At 40.8% G+C, this 24,185-nt stretch overlaps 2 protein-coding genes and 1 long non-coding RNA gene across 5 annotated transcripts in view; 1 reads left to right on the top strand and 2 right to left on the bottom strand.

The window, feature by feature from the left end:
• The window catches only part of LOC105831129 (RB1-inducible coiled-coil protein 1), a 34,490-nt gene extending 30,423 nt beyond the window's left edge, over nt 1–4,067 (bottom strand). The window contains exon 1 of one of the 2 annotated variants that reach the window (XM_036292376.1): nt 2,339–4,067. In XM_036292376.1, the coding sequence (XP_036148269.1) occupies nt 2,339–2,406 (68 nt within the window). In that variant the 5' untranslated portion in view covers nt 2,407–4,067. The remainder of the gene's footprint in view (nt 1–2,338) is intronic. The other variant, XM_036292377.1, reaches the window with a different exon arrangement.
• Nucleotides 4,068–4,245: 178 nt separating this feature from the next.
• Nucleotides 4,246–24,185, top strand: part of LOC114255179 — a 51,203-nt gene continuing 31,263 nt past the window's right edge. Inside the window, exons 1-2 of one of the 2 annotated variants that reach the window (XR_003626466.2) lie at nt 4,246–4,906; nt 9,271–9,411. This is a non-coding gene — a long non-coding RNA (uncharacterized LOC114255179). Of the gene's footprint in view, nt 4,907–9,270; nt 9,619–24,185 lie in introns of those variants that run through there. The other variant, XR_003626465.2, reaches the window with a different exon arrangement.
• Nucleotides 19,858–24,045, bottom strand: LOC105839582. Its single transcript, XM_036292387.1, has 3 exons — nt 23,920–24,045; nt 20,780–20,989; nt 19,858–20,059 (listed from the first exon to the last, which is right to left on the bottom strand). The coding sequence occupies exons 1-3, from the start codon at nt 24,022–24,024 to the stop codon at nt 19,973–19,975; spliced, it is 402 nt and encodes a 133-aa protein (XP_036148280.1). The 5' UTR covers nt 24,025–24,045; the 3' UTR covers nt 19,858–19,972.

Below are 24,185 nucleotides of genomic sequence, written 5' to 3'. Positions count from 1 at the left end.
GCAGGAATTAAAAGTCGTAGGAAATCGACCAATCGTAATGTTTACTCAAATTTTGTCAAAGATTTCTTTTGGGCTCGGTCTGAGTGCCAGATGTAGGGCCTCGTTTGAGGACCACCCGCCGGTCCATTATTATTTCCCTAGAAATTTTATTGAAAGTTCTTGGTAAAACTCAAGAATTGTTAAAAGGCAACTTTAAAATTAATGTATTTTATTATATTATTTCTTAACGTTCGTTAACAGTTACAAAGAAAAGCTACTTAATATTTAAATATTAATAAAGTTTGTGAGAACGGGTCAAATTAAATATTAAATTTGAGAAAAGTACTATAATAATTATAATTATAATTAAATATAACTAAATAATTGGATATTTAACAAGTTATCCGTGGTACACGGATCTAAAACTTATCGAAGATGCAGAATTCGAAATATGATTAAACACACCACGCTAATTTAAAACGATGTCTTCTATTGTTTATTAATTCTTTCATAAAAGTTCACGAGTCACACAAGAAACATCATAAAGATACATGCATGTGCATACTATAATTATTACTAATATTTAATACTAATCGATTGTCGACATTTTGCATTTAAGAAATAATCCAAGAATCAATTTTGTCAGAAAAAAAAAACAGAATTTAAATTCAAAAGTAAAATTCCAAAAGTGTTTCCGAATACATCAATAAAATTCCACGAAATCTCTGATTTTCAAGAATGTGAAATGAATTCCCTGAAAATTTCACTTTTCCGTTTTTTTTTTCAGGTAGCAGAACAGTAAATGGAGGAAGAGGGATATTTGACCATAACTGGACAATTTCTTACGATCTTGGGTTTCCTATTACAGACGTAGACTGCAAGGGTCATCGAGATGCCCGCGTACAGACCGATGTTTCTCGCCCACGTCCATCGCACGAAGGCGGCACACTTTTGCAATTCGTTAGCCTTCGGCGAATCCTTGGATACTCGCGAGGTGCGGTCGATTCGACCTGTTAGAGAGTCGCTAAAAGCCGCACGACTGTTAACACGCGTTATTATTACCGCCGCTAAGTACTCGATGCAGCCGGAATTCCACCGCGACGAGAGACGCTTATTGTTCCTTACGTAATTCAAGGAAACGGGACTTTACGAGATGTCTCGAGTCGTTTAATAAGAAAATATCTAATAGGAAGCAGATATATTACATTGTTACGAGGTAGGCGAACAAATATTGGTTGAATAATAGCGTTTCGAATTGTACATTTTTTTGTGAAAAAGAAAATAAAGAACGAAAATAAAGAAAAGAGAGCACACATTGTAGGAGAATGCAGTAAGACAAGAAATTGAATCAAAGAAATGAATAAAGATAAAGAAGAAATATGTAACAGGAGTGTGGAATAGATATAACAAAGAATAATATGCTGCGCAAGTTAGAAAAGAGAGAAAAATGAAGAAATAGTACATTATGTGACAAGAGCGTAGAAGTTGGAATAATAGCGTTTCGAATTGTATATATTTTGTGACAAAAAATTAGAACGTAGAGAGTACATTGTAGGAGAATGCAGGAGGGCAAGAAATTGATTCAAAGAAATGAATAAAGACAAAGAAGAGACGTGCAATAGGAGTGTGGAATAGATATAATAAAGGATAATATACTGCGTTAGAAAAGAGAGAAAAGAGAAGAAATAATACATTACGTGATGAGAACGTAAAGTCGGCCTTTTGTGTATGAGTGCACGGAGTAGACACACGAGCCGAAAGCTCAAAAGAATCAAAAGTGATGTTTTCATGGTCAGTATCTGGTTACAGTGTCTTTCAGGTAAACACGCGTCTATCTTTAACTTTATTGTACAGGGTGCCCCGAAACATGTGGGCCAATGCTCGTAAAAGGTAGAAGGACATCGAGATGAACATAAAGGTCCAATATTGTCTTGGGTTAGGTCTACCAATAATCGAGATATAACGTATGGAATCTGCAAATAATCTAATTAATTTCCATCGTAATTGTGAACAGTAAATTAATGAAAGCTTACCATACATTCACGATAGACCTTTTCTTCCGTGTTATGGCTCGAGCGGATCGAGCTCTTCTGTCGGCGCGCGCTCTCATTCGCATAATTTGAAAAATTAATACCTCGATTATTCGTGGACCTAACCCAAGACAATGTATATTGGACTTTTATGTTAAATACGTGGGATTTACAGTTGCGCCCGCCACGAGGACAAAATTTGCAAGTCTAAAGGCTAACTAACCTTAACCGTCGGTTAGTCCCACCGTGAAACTGGCCGCGAGCCATCAGCAGATTTCGTCATACCGATAACGTAATTATTACGAATAACTGAGGTTCAATTATCTTACCTTTGCAGTGCCAGATTGATGTCGAAGGTGATGGTGCTGCCGGTGTCAACGTGAAAGATGTACAGCATGTTGCGTCCGGTGGTTGGGCGCCTTATGGCGACACAACGACAAGGGTAGAACTTTTAAAACGGCCTCTCCGTCAAGGATCTCTCTCTCTCTCTCTCTTTCTCTCTCTCTCCTTCTCTTCCCACCGTGGGCCCTATCCGGCAGGATTGGCCCTCGGCACGGACGGTTTCCCTTAGTCAGCTCGATCGGGGCCGTACCCCACGTTCTCGGTCGTTCGCGAGGACGGCCCCACCGTGACTATGCCGCATCGATCAACGCGATCCTCGGCGTCGATCCCGCTGGGACGGGGCCGCTGGGTGTTGGTCTCGCGCCGCGTTTTCGCAGAGTATCATCCAGATATCACCTGCGTGTCTCTCGCGCGCGCGCGCGAGAGAGAGAGAGAACCGGGTGGTCTCTCGGCCACGGAGGTGAGAGGAGCACAACGGAATCGGGGGACGACGTCGGAGCGTCTTCGAGGTAGAGGCGCGCGAGCGCGCGCGCGCGCGCGCGATGCGTCGCTCGTCGTTTCCTTTGTCTCCGCGGGGAAAGTCAGTCGCCGAGCGAGCGAGCGAGCGATCGAACGAACGTTCACCCGCTCGAAAATGCGCTCCCCTCTCTCTCTCTCACTCTCTTTCTCTCTTCTCTCCCTCTCTCTGTCCTTCCCCCTTATGTCATAATCCCCGCGCGCGATGCAGCTGTCCGGTTCACGTCATCGAGCGAGCGAGGTCCGGGGATTTAAACACTCATATGTATCACAGTCCGCCCGAGGGACCTGGAGGATCCTCTCCGTCCGTTCGTCCGGCTCACCACTACCGATCACCACTGTTCCCCCCTTCGCCGATCGCGGAGATCGATTCACCCCGAGGTGTCCGCTACGTCAGAGCTGCTGGCCTCGACGCTCGAAAATCCTCCGGCGACGCGAAGCGGCGATCGATTCGGCAGCGGAGTCGCCAATCGTCGTCGTCGTCGTCGTCGTCGCGACGAGTCCTGGGGCGGAGGACGCCGCCGCGGTCTCTCCTATCCCGTCTTCGTCGTCGTCGTCGTCGTCGTCGCGAGCGTAGCTGCTGCTGCCGTCGCGTCGCGTCGGATCAGCTGCTCGGCAAAACAAAGCACTCGCGCGCCGCGTTACGCCACCGCCGCCGCCGCCGCTGCCGCGCTCTCTTCTTCTCGCTCGCTCGCTTCCTCTCCTCGATTCGAGCGACACCGCCGTTCATCGGCGATCACGGCGACGGTCACGACGACGAGCGCTCTTTCCCCCGGAGGATGACGGTCCGCGGCGACGACGTTTGAGAACGGAGTCGACCGGGGTAAACGACGACAACAGCGCGACACAACACAACAAACAATGCTGCGCCGTCGTCGTGCGCCAACTCTCTGTCAGAGTCCGTGTGTACGCGCAGACCGCTCGCGCCGAACAAAGGGATCGCTCCGCTTTCCCCGCTTGCTTTTTCCACGACGGTGACGCCGTCGCCTCGGCGCTCCGCTTCTTCTTCCTCTTCTCTTCTGCGTCGACGGTTCGTCTGCGGAAGTCTTCGCGCTCCACGACGAAGGCTGACTCGGATTGAAATGCGTCGTCGCTCGGGGATCTCGCCTGGATATAATTGGATGGAAGGGAAGGGGGGAGGGGACGACGGGCGGATCTGCTCCGCGCGGTCCCGTTCTACGTATCGCACTGACGCGAAGCGTCGTCGCCAGCTGTTTACTGCGGCCGCCGCGCCGAGCGAGCGCACGGAGGACAGAACGTCCGTGCGATGCGTTCGGGAGGTGGGAGAGATGCGATTCCGTCGCCGCCGCCGCGCGGCGCTGGCGTCGCGCGGACCAGGGACGAGCGCGATTCCAAAAGCATCCCGGGCCCCTCGAGAACACATTAAACTAAAACCTTCGAATTTTTTTTCATAAAACCTCACTTTTTACCTTTGGCTCTGTGAGTGAATTTTTGTTATCACGTAAAATATTGTGTTTTTCCCGTTGCGAGTATGTAAATAATTTATAAAACATCCGTTATATATAATTAAAGCTTCAAGTGTTTTTTTAATCGAAAAACAGAACATGAAATAGAGAAATATATGATCTTTATGATGATAAAAAGGTAAATAGGTAGCATCTATACACTTAAATAAAATTGAAAATAAACAATTGTACAAATATCGCGGTCTCTCACGTCGGAAATAATAATATCATCATAACGGAATTGGACTCGCCGATTCGAACTTAATCGCACAATAATAATACTCGTCAAACGTCTCTCTATAATCTCTAAGGCAACGCGGAACCGTTGAACACGTTACTCGAGCTTAACCGTTATTAAACATACACTTAAATTACACCTACAGATAATTTCACGTGGCGCGGGATCCCCCACGTTAAATCTCGGCCCTGCGAATCGGAGATCACGCTGGTGACGTCGGCGAGCGCGTGCGCCGACAGCGCCAATTCCCCTTCTGCGTTGCGAGAAAATAATGTGCGTCTGACCTAGTGCCTGGTGCACTGATGCTAGGCTACATTAAACAGCGGATTCAGACGGTAAATATGTTTTTCTCCCTAATAACGTCTTTATATTGCGTCATGCGTCATCGGTCGACATCAGGTGATCGGTGATACTCGATTCGTGAATCGCGCAATTCGCACGAGTCGCGCACCTTCGGCACTTGAGCAATACGCCGAGCTTACAAGGCGACTGGCGACATGGAGACGCACAAATTCTACGCACGTCGCACACGCGTGTCTCTATGCGTGTCCTACAATCTTTCGCCGTCTCGAAAATCGTAAAGAGATCGCTCCGAGAATGTATTTCTCTCCCACACTCTACTCTCCAGACTTTAAATAAATGAACAAAACCGAATTAACCTAATGACCCAAGAGTCCCAATCTGAAAGTCGGGCAAGTGGAAAATTCTTTATCCTTCTGTCTACCCGCGCGTAGACAGAAGGGGCCGCTTTCCTCACACAAAAGGTGGAGAATATGAATCTCCGTTTAGCGTCAAAGGTCCATTAACGCAGGTCCGAGCCCGAGTGAGATATTCGTTCGGGAAAGTAATATACATATATATATATAACGCTATTTATTCTCGCTCATTTAATATTAAAACCGCGGCAGCGCGTAGCAACACACGTCCCGGTTGACGGCGGTGCTGCTCTACAGCTGTTCGATCCTTCGGTCGGGGCGCTTGCGCGACCTCGAGACGCGCGGGGGTGCCGTCGCTCCTCTTCCTCCCGCGTTCCGAAGCGCGACGAAGCCGCGTTCCGTCCGACAAGCCACGCGCGATGAATGAGGGATACGAACGAACATGCGAAGAAGACGCGCGCGAGACTTTCGTGTCCGCGCGCCGTGTTTGTTTACCCTCTGCTCGACGCGATCGATATCTACACTTCCTGCATCCGCTCTCGCTCCCTCTCTCGCTCTCTCTCTCTCTCTCTTTTCCACCCTTCTACGCTCCTTTTCTCCTCTCCGTGATTACAAAGTCGAGAATATCGTTACTTCCGAAAATAATGCGTAATCGCTCGGGCGAGGTTCGACGACACCTCCGGACCGGGAGATGCTGTAAGCGCTGCTAACCGCGCGAGAAAGCAGATTTAGCAACGGGCGAGGTGGCAAAAAGGCGCGAATGCGGTGAGGTCGGCAAACGCGAACTCACGATATACTTTCGATTTAGCGGCGACACCGAACGACGCAGTAAACGAGAAACTGGGCGCGCATGTTTTTGCGCGGTTTTTTTTTTTCTATTTCTCCCTCCTCCCGCATTATTTTTACGATAAGAGGAATGCGTCGCACCGACCGCCGAGCGTTTTAGCTTTTTACTTTTGGGTTAAGTTATGTCTCGAATTAAAGAGAACGCGGGTAGATTCTGCTTTATCTCGAGCCGCGCGTACACTCTGCTAAATAGGAAAAGGTCAAATTTAAAGAGAACTTTCTTGAATAATATTTTATTGTTTTTAATGTGCATCGAAATTAATCACTTGAAGAAAAAAAGCAAACGTCAAATCAATCTTTTCTGTGATAGAATTATGTACACATATTTAAGGGCCGGTTATTCCAAATTAATAAATAAAGACAGGCACATATTTAAATGATATATACCAAGAAGTTGGACTAACCGGCCCTTAATCAAATTTAATATATTTCTTTAAATCATTTGATTCCATTTTCTTAATTAAATTAACGGCATATTTAATGAGAGCGATGGCAATTTATGCACATAGAAAAATATTTATTCTACTGCCAAGAAGAGCGATTACTCATTTTACTGTTTTCCTTATAATATCGGTTATCTTCAACAAAGAATATTTTCTTGATAATAGTCTTAAAATATACTTATCACAAATTTCAAAAAACCCATTTTATTACATACTTGAAAAGAATTATATACTCTAAAAAAAAGTAAAATTGTAAAATTGAATTGAGAAGAGAAAAGTTAAAATATTAAGTAAATTAAATTTTAATTTAATATTCTTGATTAAAGTTAATTATTAAATTATTAAAAGACTTCAGAATATATTGTTTAAATTTATAAATTATTTAAACAAAGTAATACTCATTTAATTCAAGTACATATCTTTCTGTGTGTACAGAGATGATTTATTTTAACTAAATCTTATTTGTTTCAAGGAAATATTCTTTGCAAAGACAAACATGAGAAAAACATTTTTCTCGGTGTAGGAATAGTTAAAAATGACTCAATTTGAGTAAAATTGAATACTATATAACGGTGTAAAATCCAATTTGTATATGAAACCCGGATAGAATCACGACAATTTTTTTTTTTTTCTTATTAGGCACGATTGTCAAGGGCAATCGAGAGTAAAAGTAAGACACCTCGGCCAATCGAGCGCGGTTCGGCGTCTGCTGGGCTGATCCGACAAAAATTCGGCGCCGGCAAGTGCGTCGCGAAAAACGGGACGGATAATTAGAATACAATGAAATACCTAGACATACTTGAATTTTAATTCGCGAATGCGTAAGCGCGCGACTTACTGCGCCGCGGACGAACCGCGCGGCGCTCCGGCGCAGTAAAGGCCGTTCTTTCGCGTCGTAATTGCACGTGCACGTGGCAGTTGATAAGGATGTCGAGCTCGTGCTAAATGTGTGACGTACCGGCGGGAGCCCGACGTAATAGTCTGCAATCTTGCGACGGGAGAGAAAGAGGGAACGATTTGCGGATGAAATCATTCACAACGCGCACGCACGTACGGGCATACGCGCCTTGAGGAAGTAGAATCTTAAAAGCGCAAAAGTAATCTTATCGATTCGCAATCGCGCGAACGCTGCTATCGTAGAATCGTGAAAAAACGCATTGTCTGTAGGAATATTTTTGCAGAGATTTGATAGACGGAGAGACGCGCGTAGAGTTCCAGTCATTCAGCCGGTCGGTGGGTGCAAAAAATTGCGCGGCAAGAATCGACCGATACTTAACTACGTTTTGATAAAGTATAATGAGTCAGACTCGGAGGCGCTCGCACAACGCACACACACATGGGCATCGTGGCGTCGTCGGTCGCCGATCGGCGGCGATGCAAAGCCGTTTATTTGTTTTGATAAATTTTCCGAGAATACGCGTCACGCGTTATCTTGATTGATTTTCACGCCGGGGCACGCAGGTGAGCGCGACCGTGGCGAAATCGCGAATTTAATTTAGCGTAAATGAATTAAGTGTGAAAATCGTTCCCCCAAAGGCCGTATTTCAATCAATTCGTCCTCGTATGAGAACGCGGGGTCGTGTCGTCGATCAATGATTCTTTTCCCCTCGTAGAAATGCACTCGCGGAAGCGAGGCTTGCCCCCCCCTAAGTGGATTTCAATTTACGTAATAAAAAGTCATAAATTGCAGGATTGGAAAAGTTACTTTGTATAAAAGTAACTAATTACATTTACAATTTTTTGTTCTCGAAAGGTAACCAGCTATTGTTACATGTTAGCAACTCTAGAAGTTACAATTAAACACGTTACGATTTAATTACTCAACATGTAACGAGTAGTTATTTTTCAGTTTATTCTTTCGTAACGTTTATACACCGCTACTTTAAACATAAGAAAAGTAATAAATTGCGGGATTGGAAAAGTTACTTTGTATAAAAGTAATTTAGGAATCTCGCATTTTTAACATTACTAAAATATTTGTCTTATTATACTTAACACTCCATCTATATGCTGCATTATTTTGGATATGTGTAAAATTCACAGTTATTTTAAGATTTTAAAATTAAAAGATATTTTATAAATAACTATATTAATAATTTATTATGTGTATACTTGGAATATATGTTATATTATTAAAATTATAGAATCAATATTTATCAGCTAAAAAATTCTTGTATATCAATAATGCAGAATATTCTTTTCAAAATCTTAACTTGAATATTCATTGTATGATGACTATTCTTAACGATGATTTATCACTGCATTCTATGTGTGCTGACCTCATGTCAGTAAATAAGTTTGAAATAAACTCTCTAAATCTCGTTCAATAGCTTAATTTTTAGTTTATAGAAGTGAATTTGTCCACTCTTATTGCAAGTAGAATGTTAAATCACTTAAAAATTTGTGCACATGCTTAATTTTCATTCCTTTAACTTTAGAATGACGTTTTACTCTGCAAATTTAGAGAGTAAAATAACTTCTAAAAAAAACTGCTGTAAATTAATTACTATTTACTAAAAATGTAATTAAGTTACAGTTATTGAGAATAAAGATAATTCTAAATGTATCTTTGTTATAAATAACAAGTTATTTCTCAACTTTGATAAAATGTAATAAAAAGATTAAATAAATATTATGCGCCTTTAATCTTTTTGTTCCGTCTGATAGCTTGCCCATGTATTTCCTATGTATTCTTGCTGCATTTGAATTCATTGCCTTATTTATTATTTGTTCATTGCCTTGGTCTTTTGCTAGGTCTAGAAACAGTGCATTTAACCGATCTGTGTGATCTCATGGCTCCCGCGAACGCAAAGAATCGTCGTGTTTCGTCATCCTCGATGAATCTTCGTGATCACGCGGCTGATAATGTGTGATGGAAACTCTCTCTCGAAACTCGTAAGTACTAAATATTAACGTTTCTGATGTAATCAAATATCCAATTTGCAAGATATGGGTGTGTAGTGAGATATACACATATATATGTAAATGATGTATATAGATCGATAAAAGAGAGGAGTAACGTTCCTCGAAACCCGTTTATCTAAAATGTCAAATCAAACGTATGCAATAATAAAGTGATAAAATAGATAATAAAAAGAAAAAGAGGAAGAAAAAAACAATTTAAAAATTTAAAGGTTTAGTCGTAATTGAACTGAAATATTTGTTTTGACGAGAACTGATAAAAGTAGGTAATATCGCATATAATATGATAAGCGAAACTTAATTATTATGATTCTAATTTCTAATTAATAATTATCGGTTTATTTCTCTTTATGTTTTTTTTTCCGTTCGATTGCCGTCACAAATTATAAAACTCTGAATTATAGCTTTCCATCTATTATTAATTCTCATACTTGTCTTTTTTAAATAAAAGTATAAACGTTTATATATGAAAAAAAAAAGGAAAACGTTTTTCCTGCTCAATAATGCAGTTTTATTACAAACTGCGAGATTTTTATAATTTTATTTATCTTTACGTTTATTTATCTTTATGTATTCTCTTTCGAAGAAATGCTCAGATTATATAATTATGCTCGTTCCTCCTCGCTGTGGTAAATTCTTCGAATACAGTGACTATTCAGAAGATCCCTGAACACATTCGTGCCTGTTTTGACCAGGCCAATATGTTCTCGGGCATAGCTCTCTCTTTCTCTCTCTCTCTCTCTCTCTCTCCCTCTCTGTCTAGCAAATATATATATATAAGTCCATTTAAATTGATTGCGTTCCGAAATTTTGTTAGAACCGAAAATCTACGCGTAGTACACGTAACGTGAATAAGATTTTTAATACCGGCAGTGTATGTACATTGGAACGCAGCCATAACATATTATTATAAAGTAAAATATATATAAACGCAAAATAACACAGTAATTATTTTTAACGCAGGAAACATTATTACATCCTTTACACTTATATCCTTTTAAGAAATATATTTTTTGAATTTACTTATATCCTTTTAAGAATATATAATCTTATTACTCGATGTATGTTTTTAAGTGCATTTGATTTTCTTAAGATAATAACAATTTTTATGTTGTAGATATGCTGTCAGAAAATTTTTTAAATTGAAATTAAACTGGCAGAACAATTCCAGACATACGTACAATAACGTTACTCGAACTTATCCGGACGTATTCTTGGATTATTAATAGTGCGGTTTAAAATAGAGAACGGAAAGTGCATGGAGAGAGAGAGAAAGAGAGACAGAAAGAGAGAGATCCGCGGATGCTCCGTCTCGTCTCGCGAACGCGGAAAACGTGAAGACAAGGAAGTCCGAGCGTGCGAAACGCAGACCCGCGGAGCGGAGAAGTCGCTCGCCGTCGAGAGAAAGGACCATCGGGAGTAACCGGAGCGCGGGAGGAGGTGACGAGGAGCAGGAGGGCGCGTTTTCTACGTCTCTCCGCGCCCCGCTGCTGTTAGAAATGAAAGCGGCTCTCGCGAGCGCGTGCATGCACGGGCACGGTGCCTGCGATGCGTTATACGCGATCGAGAGGTTTCCTTCAGTTTAGCTCCATCTTCTTCCTCCCTCCTCCCCATCCCCCTTCGATGAAGGTCTCTCAGCTGTGCGCGAGAGCGAGTAGCACCGGACCGGCCATGCGGGAGGTGCGTGGACAGAGCGAGGTCAGCTCACGCACGTGCAACATCGTGCGTCGCGCTCATATGTATATATATTATACTATGCCATATGTATGTATGCATGCGTATATGTATATGCACGCTCTTATGCCCGCCGCCGTTCCGATCATTGGCGTCTGCGCGCGTTATCGCGCTCTCGGAAGAGAACCGACACCGAAATACGCGATTTCTCGGGTGACGCGACTGCGAAGGGATATATTACCGGGACAACGAGGTTCTCACACCCAAATAACCGAGACCGGAGACAGCAGTTCCCTGACGCGCGGATAATTGCTTTCCGATTCTGTCGCGCGTTTTGGCGCGCGTAACGCGATATATTTTCGGCAATTCGATATTCGGCAAACGGAGACGCGGAGAATCCATAAAATGCGCGACGACGGATCCCATAGACAGGTTTATCAGTACGGTTTTTCTCTCTCTTTTTCTTTTGTTTTTAATGTGTTCCGATGCCGACACGTGTTCCATCTTCTACTCCAGTAAACGCTTCGGGCTAAAAATGGGTTTGGTAAAAAGTCGATGAGCGGCGGGCTGTGCCTCGCGTGCGGTGTTTCCTCGAGACGGGAGATACCGACGCGATCGATACCCGCGGTTAATGACCCAGAAAACGCCGGATTATTTTACAATGCACGGCGCTGTTATAAACGCGGACGCGGAATACGACGCGGAATCGATAGATAATGTCTTCATTGCGGCACGGCGGCGGCGACGGTGCCGGTTCGATGGCCCGCGCCGAACTTTGCCGGGTCTTGAACATTTAACATTTGTCCCTTTTTCTTCTTATCGTCAGCCTTTCTCCCCCGTTTTTTTTTTCCGCCGCCGTGCCTTCATTACGCCACTGCACCCCGTAGTGTTGTAAGCGCGAGATCCTATTCTTGTTTGGGTTATCGGCCGTGCCTTTTATCGTTGGTGCGCGGTACTCCTTCTCACGACGTTGTGTACGATAGCGGAAAAAGAATCCGGGGGAGATAGGGAGATAAGGTGTTGTCGCATACGTAATGCGTCGCGCGAAGAGTACGTTGAGCTCGATGCGCCCCTTCCACTCTCGGATCTTTCTCCGAATCGCGATTACGCATTTGATAATTTGATTCGTTTTGCTTCTGAATGATGACCTCGCGGACAAATATTTGAGAAGCGGCGGCGCGAATGGTCGCGATGATTATCTCGGGTGACCTCAATTCTCAAATTGTGTGTGCGTATTTAAGAGACGAGATACGATACAGTCGCTGGGTTTCGTCCGCGTTGTTAGTCGAGCTGAACGAAATAAAGAGGAAGGGTACTTCAAACGAGTTCCAAGTTAGAACGAAACTCTTTATCAGTCGCGTTTACCTGCCGCGTAGAAGGATGCATGATGCATGCTTTTATCTTTTATACGTAGTTCGGTCGATTATCTATAAATAGCAACTGATTACTTTTATACAAATGTTTTCAGGAGGTAGAGCAATTTTCAGAATTAATTATAAATTTTGAAACGATGGAAATTTAAGAGCATTAATGGCTTCACAATATCAATTAAAAGTTATAAAAATTAACTGCAGGATTCTCTTAAGTTTATTTTTTTATTTCTTAATCAACAACACAAATTCGTAATACTACTCTCATCCAATGTGGAAATAAATACTACAAAATGCGATTTTATAGAATCAAGAGCAGACAGAAGATTAAATTGAACTTTTAAATTAGATAAGAGAATTGCGTTCAAATTTTACGTAAATACTCGAATGCATACTGAGAGAATCAAATAACATTTTCTTCGATATTTATTGATTATAACAAATTTTCTTTTGATGACAAAATATATCTTTGTATAAAATATATGTCATTTTTTTCTTATTAATTGGTTTATTTCTTAGGAATAACACTTTCGGAGGGAAATAAACATTATATCTCACAAAAAATTCAAGTAATTTTCTTTAAGTAAATTGTTTCAATACGGCGATATAAACATTTTATTTCTAACAAATAAATTATTTATTTTTACGCATGCTGGATGTTATCCCGTCAAAAATAAATTCATTTCGTTATCACAATCAAAGTTTTTTATAACTATTAAATATCGAAGAAGACGCCACAAGAAGTAATTTGATTCTAAATATTTCAACCTTTTTCTTTCAGTAATAAAACAACCTATGAAATTTTTTGTAAGACTTTAATAGTTTACTTTTGCACGTAAAAGCTATCTATGTTTATCTTACGTTAGTTGTAGACTAATAAATCCTAGACCGGATGATCGTGTCTACATATACGAGTATATACAGACGGTAAAACGAATATCTTCTAAAATTAGAAACCTATGCTACATAGGCGCCTTAGCTGAAACGATGTTGTAAGTTAGGGATGAACCGATTGGAGCCTATCTCCTCCAGCCGCGTCTTGTCGCAGTCGTTGCACTCATTAGTCGATAACGGCAACACCTGTTCCTCTTGTTTAAAGGCTAAAATTAAAGTAGAATTGCATTTCGGCATTATCACCTGCTCACGCGCATCACGTCATGATAAAACGACTGATTTTCTTGATGAAATACGAGATTGCTCGAGGCCGACTTCTTTGTCAATTGAACATTCAAGTCGTGCCAATTGTTAAACATAAAGGTAAACCAATAGTTTTTTACTATTTTAAAACTTCTTCACTATTTTACGGACTTTAAAGGTGTGATTAATTTTAGGTATTGTTAGAGAAAGATCGTCGACACCGACATACCATTTTGTTTTTGAATTATATTTTGGTACTATGAATATATGAGTCATATTTATTTCTATTTCAAATTAGGTCTCGGAATTTTCGAATGAGAGGTAGATACGGATTTTGGAAAAAAACTAATAATGCACTCTGACGTGAGCTTGATTTTTTTCGGCACTGGGACGGCATCCCATAGAAAAACATCCCAGAGGACTATTCTTGGGTTAAGCAAAAGTAAATATCGGTACTCGCTATAAAACGCTCGCAGTCGATATCGAGACTGCACAATTGAAGTATTATTTTTCCCTCGACAATCGGTCACGTTTCTGATGCTCGTTGACTCGAATGACGTTGACACCGGTAATAGACATCGCGCGTATTACAGATGCAGTCCCGCTGGACGTGTGACGCAACAGTACTCGATCGCGGCTGCATGTGCACGCTCACGCGGTGGAAGGATGCACCGTAGATTTGCTTTCAATTCTACCGTGCCGATTCTCGTGACCAGTTCGATGATTTTAAATGGGAGAGCGTTTCCACTATTGCGGCCGTTCTCCGAGACGTTTCAACGTGTTGGACATGTGCGCATAGTTCCTTGCAGTTTCTTCGGAAATCGTTTCGGCTCGGTTGTTTCTCGGAAAAGACTACGTTATTGTATAAGCTTGTTTTTAATTCCAGCCCATTTACCTGTCGACGTAATGACGTTCTCGTACCGCAAAATATCACCTCAGAGTCACAACGATCTGTTTACGAGGCTGGGCTTCGATACACACGGAAAAATATTGTTCTCATACTAACAAAAACAGTTTTTTTATTTTTATGAAACGAATATCTTTGCGAAGAAAATCTTCTTGATGAATAGTCTTGAAAAACACTCATCACATTTACTTGAAACAAGTAAATGTTTACTTAAAATGAACTTTTGTGTACACAGAAAAATGTGTACTTGAATCGAACATTACTTATTTTATTTAATCAATTTATAAGTTCATTTATATCCGCATAACTATCGTAAGTTTGTCGAATTATTATTCAAAATATATTTTAAATCCTGGTAATTTAATATTTCAAGAATATTAAATTAAAATTATAATCCGATTTTTATTTATTATATAATATTATATAATAATATTTTCCTTCAAATATACGATAATGAGTTTCTTTAAAATTTGTGATAAGTGAGACTTTAACATAATTTCCGAGAAAATATTATTATGGTAAAGATAACCGTTACTTTAGAATTGGAAAGAAATGTAAACTGAGTAATCGCTTTTCTTGGTAGTATAATTGATATCTTTCAATGTGTAACTACGCAGATCTGAAATTCTCGGTTTGTCAGGTTGTGAACGCGCGCGAGAAAACATTTACTTTAACGCGATTAGCACACTAATTGCGATAATAGTCGAGAGATATAACAAGTAAAATATACATATGCTCTGAATGTTTACCGCGTAAATCACCGTTTGATTTCGTTGCGATTTTCACCCGTGGTTCGCAAAGAAAGTGTGCGTGCGGGCGTATGCGTGTTTTTACGTACAGGAATAATGGAAAGTACTACACTCCGTGTGTACTCTCGATCGTTTGATTATACGATAAATCGTCAAACGTCACTCCTGCGCCTGTGCTCGCGTTCTTTTGTTTTTACAACGCAGACGACAACCATCCGGCGGGCATAACGGAGATGTCGTGATATCAATTACCAGAGTCGTTTATCTGTTATGATACAAGTTTATTGAATCACTGCTTGCGCAAATTAACAATGGCAATGGGCCTCAAGTTCAAGTGTCGCGTTTTCCAAAGTACCAAAATTTCTTCCTTCATGTTTCTTTTTAAATATTCGCATTTTATTCCAGCATGATGGTGATATAGCGATAATAATAATGATAATAATAATCCAAATAATAATATAATAGTAATAATGATAATAATATACAATAATAACGGGATAATGCGCGCTAATTGCGATAATAATCGAGAGATATAACAAGTAAAATATACATATGCTCTTACGTATGTATATACGTGATCATAATATATACATATTATGACATCGCATTCGTAAATGGTGGAACCAATTTTTCTTACTCAATAAATAAATCGATAAAATACGAATCGCATGAATTTCCTTTGATTAAGTGATATGGCTTGTTGTCAGTGACAAAAATTACCCCCGCCTCGCCCCTGTCCTCATCTGACTCTAATTCCCCTCTTGTTCCCAACGGATGTTTCTTTGTCCCTCAACGTTATACAATATCAAATCTTTGCTAATTTCTTTCCGATATAACTAACTAATAAATTTTATATGTATAGTAGCAATATATATACAATGCATGACCCGCAACGGCGAATGTGCGTAATAGGTATAATATCTATGCGAATGCACCTCGTGACAAAAAGCCGTCGGTCCTCCTCCTAATTCGGAACGTTCAACTTATTATGTGCCATGTCTACGCGTCCTTTCTCTTCCGATTCTTTCTTTAGCGTGAAGAAAGTCTGTCTTCCCTAAGGATGCCCGCTCCCTTTTTTTAGTCACGCTGGTTTTACGTTTGACATTTTTATTTGATACTTTTCTCACTTCAGCGTCCTCTCTTCTTACATAGAATATAATATCGAAGAAAATTTTTGTTTTTAACATCGAAACAACCACGTTACTGTCAGGCACAAGCGTGTATCGCGAGGTGGACTACGTTTAACTTAATGATTATTGTTAATTGTTAAGCGGGCCAATTACAGACGTTCCTTAGAAAAGTGGAATGGCTATGATCGATCTGCTTAAAAACTACGGTTGTTATTAAACCCGATTAAGACTGATGTGTAAACGTAGGTTGATGCCAAACGTAAACCCAGCATTACGAATCTGACGCCTGTAAACTTTGGGTTCGTTCGAACGGCAGACAAGAATAATTTGTTTCTTTTGTGCTCTTCGTAGCTTCAATATAAATATCGTTCCTCTGTATTTAAATCGAATGCTTTACACTAGAAAAAATATCTCGACGTAACAATAAATAATTCAGTTAAAATGTATCGAATAAAATTACTAGTATAAACAAATTTATTTTTTATTCACATGTATTTCGTAGAAGGAACTAAAAATTTTTTGTTATGCAAAACAAAAGAAAAAATTTAATATTTTTAGCAAAAACTGTTTATGAGATTTTCTAAATAGCAAACATTTTATTTTATATAATAAAAAATTTAGTTGCGTCTGTGAAATATATAGAAGTAAAAAATATTTCTTTACAGTAAAAAACGAAATAGGTTTTGCTCGATACTTTTTTATCAAATTATTTGTCGTTACAACAAAACAGTTTTTTTTTTAGCGTAACCTCGAGTCACGCGCTCGCGCGCTTTGAATCAAGATGTTTTCGGATTCGGAGCATAATTTGAATGCGAATGCATACGTCGCCAATCAAATTTACTCTCGCGGAAGTACACTGGCTATGTTATTGGCACTGTCAAAGCGAAGGAATAGGAGAGAAGCTTAATTTCGCTATGAACAAGAGCGAGACCCTTTGAGTGGAGACGCTTGCGTGACGGGATTACCGACATTACAGATTCGAATTTTCTTCGAATTCACTCTGCAGAATTGAAAACTCTTTTACTAGTTTAAGATACACACCGAGAGAAATGTTGAGCAAAATTTAGCTGGTATGCAAGTAATGCAATAATATCGTTGTGTTAATTATAAAGTTTCGTTGTGTAATCAAAATATTTTGTTAAGATGGCAAAACTTTGTAATTAATGCAATGATGTTATTTCATTACCCGCATGTCAACCAAGCTTTACTTGCTAATCTGCAACATTTCTCTCGGTGCATACAAGAATAAATACCGGGAGACTCTTAAGCTTAAGAATAAAAAAATTAAAATATATATACATACGACAATAATTCTTTGGTTTTTAAGCTCAAGTTGAATCCCTCGATGTTTATTGTTCTCGTATGTATAAACCGTGTGCAAAAAGAGTTTTCAATTCTGCAAAGTCAGTTTGAAGGGAATTTCGGCCCTGTAATTCCGTCACGCGAGCATTCCCTTGTGAGAGGCGATCTCGACTTCCGGATGACCCTCGCTTATCCGGCCAAGCTTGCATCTGAGAGCGCGCGAGAACGATATATCGCGTAGCGTGAGACAAAGTCTGCAATCGCAATCGTCGTTTACACGATTATTTACAAATTTACCTAGAGAGATATACAAGAGCTATGCCCTCGAGGCTAGGAAAAAAAAAGGTACGGTCGCTCGAGCGCAGGAAGGCCGATCGTTGATCCAAGTCGCGAAACCTTTCAAAGTGGGCGAGGAAAAACGCGGGAGACAAGTTTCTCTCTGTCTCGCGATGGATTTGTGCGTTTTCGCGAAATACGAGATAAAACGTCGCTGAGAGATATCGTGGATCAAAGAGCGTTTGATATTAGTTCTAATTACGTCTCAAATAATAATATGGTCACGGGACCGATCTCCTTCCGCGAGGTCTCGTCAGTAAAAGTCATACTTAATCTGCTCCTAATTTCCAGGCCCGACAGACACTTGTCGCGAGCGCGATAAGAGCCGCTGTATGTGTTTTGTGTGTACGGAGTGTGCTGCGTTTCAATTTTGCGCATCGATGATGCGGAACGACGGTGTTATCGCGATCGCGTGCGTGGCGATTGTCGCAAAACGTGAGGTCATCCACGTTTTGAGCAATTAATATTTTTCTTAGACGCAGAATGTGTTTCAGGGAAAAACAACGACAACTTCTCCTCCGCGTAAACAAGCGCGTCCAACCTTCGCTCTTCCCTCGCCAAGAGCTAATGCGTACTCGCGGCAGGCAAAAAACGTTCCTCTCGACTTGTGCGCGGTTCAACATCCGGGTCGACGCAACTTCTGTCAGGGAACTCATTTCTATCGCGATTCACCGACGAACTCGAATTCGTATTCGATATTTGACGATTCGGTAATTGTAACTATAATCTCGCTCGTAAAAATTCGCGGATTATGAGATACTCTTTACGTACTTCTTTTCTGCCTGTACGGTAAACCTTCCTCTTACGACTTACGAATTTACCGCAATCGTCACGGAACGCTATAAATGCTCGGCGTAATTAACGAGTCTTTGTGTCGGCATCACGGCTACAGTTACAATCGCTGTTGAACAACAAATGCTGCCTTTGAAGAAATCGTAAGTACGAGGTTCAGATAATTCGATCTCGTATTGCGCGACAAAATGGCTGACACCGTCGTTCAAAAGCCGATCGCCGCGGTCGCTGCGCTCGAGCCGATCGTCAGAAGAGGGAAAAATTATGACTAGAGAAGAAGATCCGTGCGCCGGATACGATTTTCGATCGGCGGCCCGTCCGTGAGAGGGCTCGACCTGCCCTTACAATTAGTATTAAGTTATTAAAGTACTTGGTGTAAAAATAGGTATGATAAACAGGCGGCGGGAGGGTGCGCGATACCGCCGCCCCCGCCCTCCCCGTTTCCAAAAGACGTGTGTGTCGATGTGCCTCCCTCTCGCGCAAACGACAAACTGCGCCCGGGAGTGTCATCGTTCCGGTTTTTTTCTCATCAAAAAATGTTTCCAACATGTTCCAACATGTTTCCAAATGTTTCGCACGTTAGACTGCCAATTAAAAAGGATCTAAGCGACAAATCTACGGACCGCACGAAATTTGTCAGGAAATCCAGACTTTCGAAACTGCAGCCGTCATTTTAAACTCCTTTAAACCATAATTTTCTTCTCTCCATCATTTCCCCCTGCTTTTTACATCTTTTTCGACGCTCAAATCCTTTTTAATTTACAATATTCAAAAGCGAATTCGTCGTAGATCCCCGACGTCTCTCGGTGTCGACCTCTTCCTTCATTTCCTCGCTCAAAATTCGCGACTGTCGCCTACGCGCGATAAAATCCCCTTCGAGTCCCTCCCCCTTTTCGTTGGCTTCTCCGATCGAAATGTGCCCTCGTACTCGTGGTGCAAGACCGAGCGAGTCGCCCCAATTGATGTGAAAGAGCGCCGTTCCTGGCGCGATTCTTGATTGCGCGGCCGCATCGCCGCCGCGATTTTTTTTCCTTTCGAAATTCCAGCTCGGTGACGACCCAAGGCGTCGCGGTGCCACCGGGTCTCTCAGGTCACGTCCACGTTCACGAGTCCGTGAACCCGATCGTCGGCTGGCTGCTACGTCAGCAGCTTGAAAAACATCAGAGCTAGGGATATGTTGATGAAGAGCACCAGCATCACGAGCTGCTGCCGGGAGAACCAGTCCTGGAAACAACAACATCACGGGGACGTTACGTTCGTGTGTCTTTTTCTCTCAGCTCCGTCGCGTCGCTCAGAGTCGGAGCCAAGAATTTTCGGCGAGAACGCCACACAGAGAGAGAGAGAGAGAGATGATTCATACCGACGTTATAATACGAGCGAAACCGTTCCGTTACTTCCGTTACCGTTTTTCATCTCGAATATACAGGGGTGAATCTCTTAAGGTTTTCTATAATTCGAGCGCTTCTCTCGTTCGTGTAATTTTTAAAAATTATTATCCCGATTGTTATCGCTGATATCACACAACAGTCCCTTTTATCTTCTCATCGATTAATTGGACACCTTAAGAAACTCACCCTGATATATATACTTCAATGCTTTTCATCGAAAAAGCGTCCCGCTTGCATTCCACGCGTGCGGGGGTAGCTTTACTCGATCCCCTCGCCCGCGAAACCGGACCGAGCGGACAGACCGATTTCTAGAAAGACCGCGCGCGAGAACCCTATTATAGAGTCGTCGCGCGTTTCTCGCGTGCGTTATATTTTTGCGCGGCAAACCGAGACGCAGGACTCGACTCCGAAATAAACCGTAACACTCTGCCAAGTGCCGCACCGCGCCGTGCGTGCCTCCCATTGCTTTTATATGTCAAAACATCGACCATCGTTTCGACGGTCAGATAAGAGATACACACACACACACACGCGCGCCCACAAAGGGGATACTCACTTTCACCTGCGGACTGACCAGGTACAAAAGCGGGTTTGCCCTGAGCCTCTCGCTCTCGTCGATCTGCCTGCGGATCTCCTCGCGTCTCATGCTGCTCAGGATACTGACTTCTTCCCTCGACAATGGCGCCGTGGCCGTGAGCTGGATCGGCTGCGCCACGTCCGGCAGTGACTTCTTCCGTTGAAGGGGCATTGCCGCCACCGGCATCGCCTGTACGAAGGAAATAAACGAGAAACAAAAAGAGAGAGATGGGCCTCGAGCGATGGACGCGAGAATTGCTTTTACTTATCGACACTACGTATGTACATTGTATGCACGTCTTGACGTCGTATGCAGTGGAAAGAGAATAAAAAAACGGAGTTGTTATCAGGCAACAGCAATTACTTCTTACAGGGAATAATATTAAATAATGGGTTATTGTATGTAGTAACTCTGGGTTAGGCAATGTGTGGTTGGTTAGTTAATCAAACGTTTGGTTTTTTAATAAAGTCGTTAACGTTTGGCGATCGGTTTCGTGAACGTGTAATGTGCAAGGATTTATTAATACTTATGTATAATTTCAGAGTTTAATTTATATTTTTCTGTATCTTTTTGTATTAGCTCTTTAAACAGAATTAATATAATTGTATAATTAAAATGTTATAAGAATAAAAATTATTTACTCTTATATTTATTATTACTTTTTGATAAAATTATAAGAATTTTACTTGAGAATCAAGCAAATTGAGCGAAAACCACCTAATGTGTTTTTGAATTTTTCTTACGGATCTTTCTTTTAAATTCATCAAAATTGCTTATTTTTTTATTCTAGACGAGAAATGTCTTTTTAAAAATTGTGCTCTATCCAAGATTATTAACCTTTGATGTTTCCATTGCATTTATTAAAGCTTTTGTTTTGTATCAGAGCTGTACGTAAACGGGCATTTCTCTTGTTCGAACCTGTGTTTATTCGCTCGCGTGACATAAAAAGTTGGACGGCTACTGTTTTCTATCGAACTGTTTTCTATCGAACTGTAAAGCTACCATTGAATTTTCAACCATTCACTAGCCAGACAATCAAGGCTTTTGGTTTTTTTTTTTTTTTTTAATGCAGTCAATCACGGTTGAGGTCGCAGGATTGTATAATCACAATTCGTAAAGGATTAAATCTGTTGGTCATGGGTCTCTCCTAGCAGCATTCTTCACGAAACCGGTTCAAAATCGGTTGTGTTAGGGCGTCGAATTTCCGTAATTACGTGTCAATTCAGCACTTCATGCGAACGCAACGGGTGGCGAGGAGAAAGATAGAGTACGAGCGGAAGGGAGGATCTCTTTGGAGTTGTTCCAAACCCAAGAGAGACGAGGTTTCGAGCACTGAGGTGCAAGGGCCGAGGAGTCTAAATCCCAGCCAAAACGACTCGTCGCATCGACCTTCACATTCTTACCGCGCACACATACACACACACATGACTAAGTAGATTAACTTTCCAAAAGCCGTAACTTAAGAGAAAAAGTATTTGTTACAAACGAGATTTCGGATAAAATAGTAAATAAGATAAAAAGAATAATTTTAATTACCGAAAACCTCTCGTTTGTACAAAAATTTATTCTTTTTTTATCGCCATTACAAGAAAATCCCACGCGTCGCGTGATGTTCTGATAGCGAGGTCACTATATAAGTATTGCATAATTGCATATGTTCCATTTCTCATCGCAAGAATATAAGTATAGGATTTTGAAAGAAAAGAATCCAAGACTTATCACGCATATCAAATTGATAAAAGTGTAATAACACAATGCAAGATTGAAAAAGTTATTTTGTTTTGTAAAAGTAACTACAATTACAGCTACAGTTTTTCTTTCTTAAAAAGTAATGAGTCGTTACTATTTACAGTTATTTTTCTATTAATTTTCGTAATGTTTATGCATTGCTATTTTAACTATCAGAATTTTACATTTCTAATAATACCAAATTATATTATTTTATACTAATCACTTGGTTATATTTCGCTTATAATAAATTATTACCATTATTTTAAAAATTTAAATCCAAAATATGTTTAATATATAATTAACTGAATAATTTATAATAAATTTATATATATACTTATAATATATTTTCAAAATTATAGGATCAATATTTACTAATTGAAAAGTTCAAATTCAAACTTCATGATAAAATCATCACGGAGGATTAAATCGGAATTAAAGGTTTATTTTAGAAAGTAAGAGTCCCAATTTTATTATTTATATAACTATTCTCGAAGATAATTTATTATTTCATTTTTTACTGAACGTAGCCCATATGTTACCAAATAAGTTCAAAATAATCTGAAATAATTATAAAAGTAATTATTAAATTAATTGGTTATTAAAGAAATGTACGTAAATAAGTTTGGTTATAGTTATGGATAGAAAGAAGGATAAGAAGTTGTATAATAGTTACTACAAAAAAAACTACAAAAAAAAAGTATAGTAATCTTCGTTACAAGTAACGAGTTATTTTCCAATCCTGAATTAACATAGGAAAACTGTCGGAGATAGAAAACTATTCAGTTTATTTCAGTTTTGTTAATACATAATTGCTCAAATCCGTGGAATGAAATTTTTGCGTAAGTCAATTCCGGACATTCCTTTCCGTATAATTTATAAAATATTATCCGCTCGTTAAAAGTCTTGAATTTTATTCTCTAACAGCCTGTTAAGCACAGTTAAGTCGTGCATATTAAATTACGATTCTGCAAAGAGCTTCCTGTCTCGCGTTGACTTTCGCACGTCGCGTTTCCTTATCTCTTACGCGTAATCTTCTTAAATAAGGACAACAGTGTGCGTTAAATAAGATCACACGTATGCTTCGCCGTATTTATGCAACCTATTGTATTTGCCGACGACCCGCCTCGTCTATTACGACGCGTTCTACGCGTAAAACCCTCCCACACTCCGCTGAGCGTGTGCGTGTGTCGCACAGCTGATTCTACCCCTGACAACTGCGCGAGCAATCACCCCCTCTCCCGATTCGTTACTATTGCGTTATCGTGCGTTATTATTCGTTATTTCTTCCTCGAGGATTCTTTTTTTTTTTTTTTTTTTTTTAAAGAAAATCGACCCGCGTGAATTTTTGCGTTGCTCGTTATCGGAAACGTGGATTCGCCCCCGCGTACCTCCACGGGAGGCGCGACGATCCAGGACTCCGAGGCCCGTCTGGCCATCAAAGCGGGGCTGCATAGCAACGCCTCCTCCTCCTCGTCCGGCTCGATCCAAAACATCTCTGCTCTCTTTCTCTTTCTCTCTCACGATGATTTACGGACGCCCTCAGAATACGTGAAACTTGTTCGGGCTATTAACCACCTGCGAAGAAGAGAATCATTCTCGTCCGCTTGGTTCAGTCTTTCTCGCTCTCTTTTTTTTTTCTTTTCTGAAATTGCAC

The sequence above is a fragment of the Monomorium pharaonis genome, chromosome 9, assembly GCF_013373865.1.
Source record: "Monomorium pharaonis isolate MP-MQ-018 chromosome 9, ASM1337386v2, whole genome shotgun sequence".
In the NCBI taxonomy this organism is placed as follows: Eukaryota; Metazoa; Arthropoda; class Insecta; order Hymenoptera; family Formicidae; genus Monomorium; species Monomorium pharaonis.
This window is presented reverse-complemented; position numbering and strand designations above follow the sequence as displayed.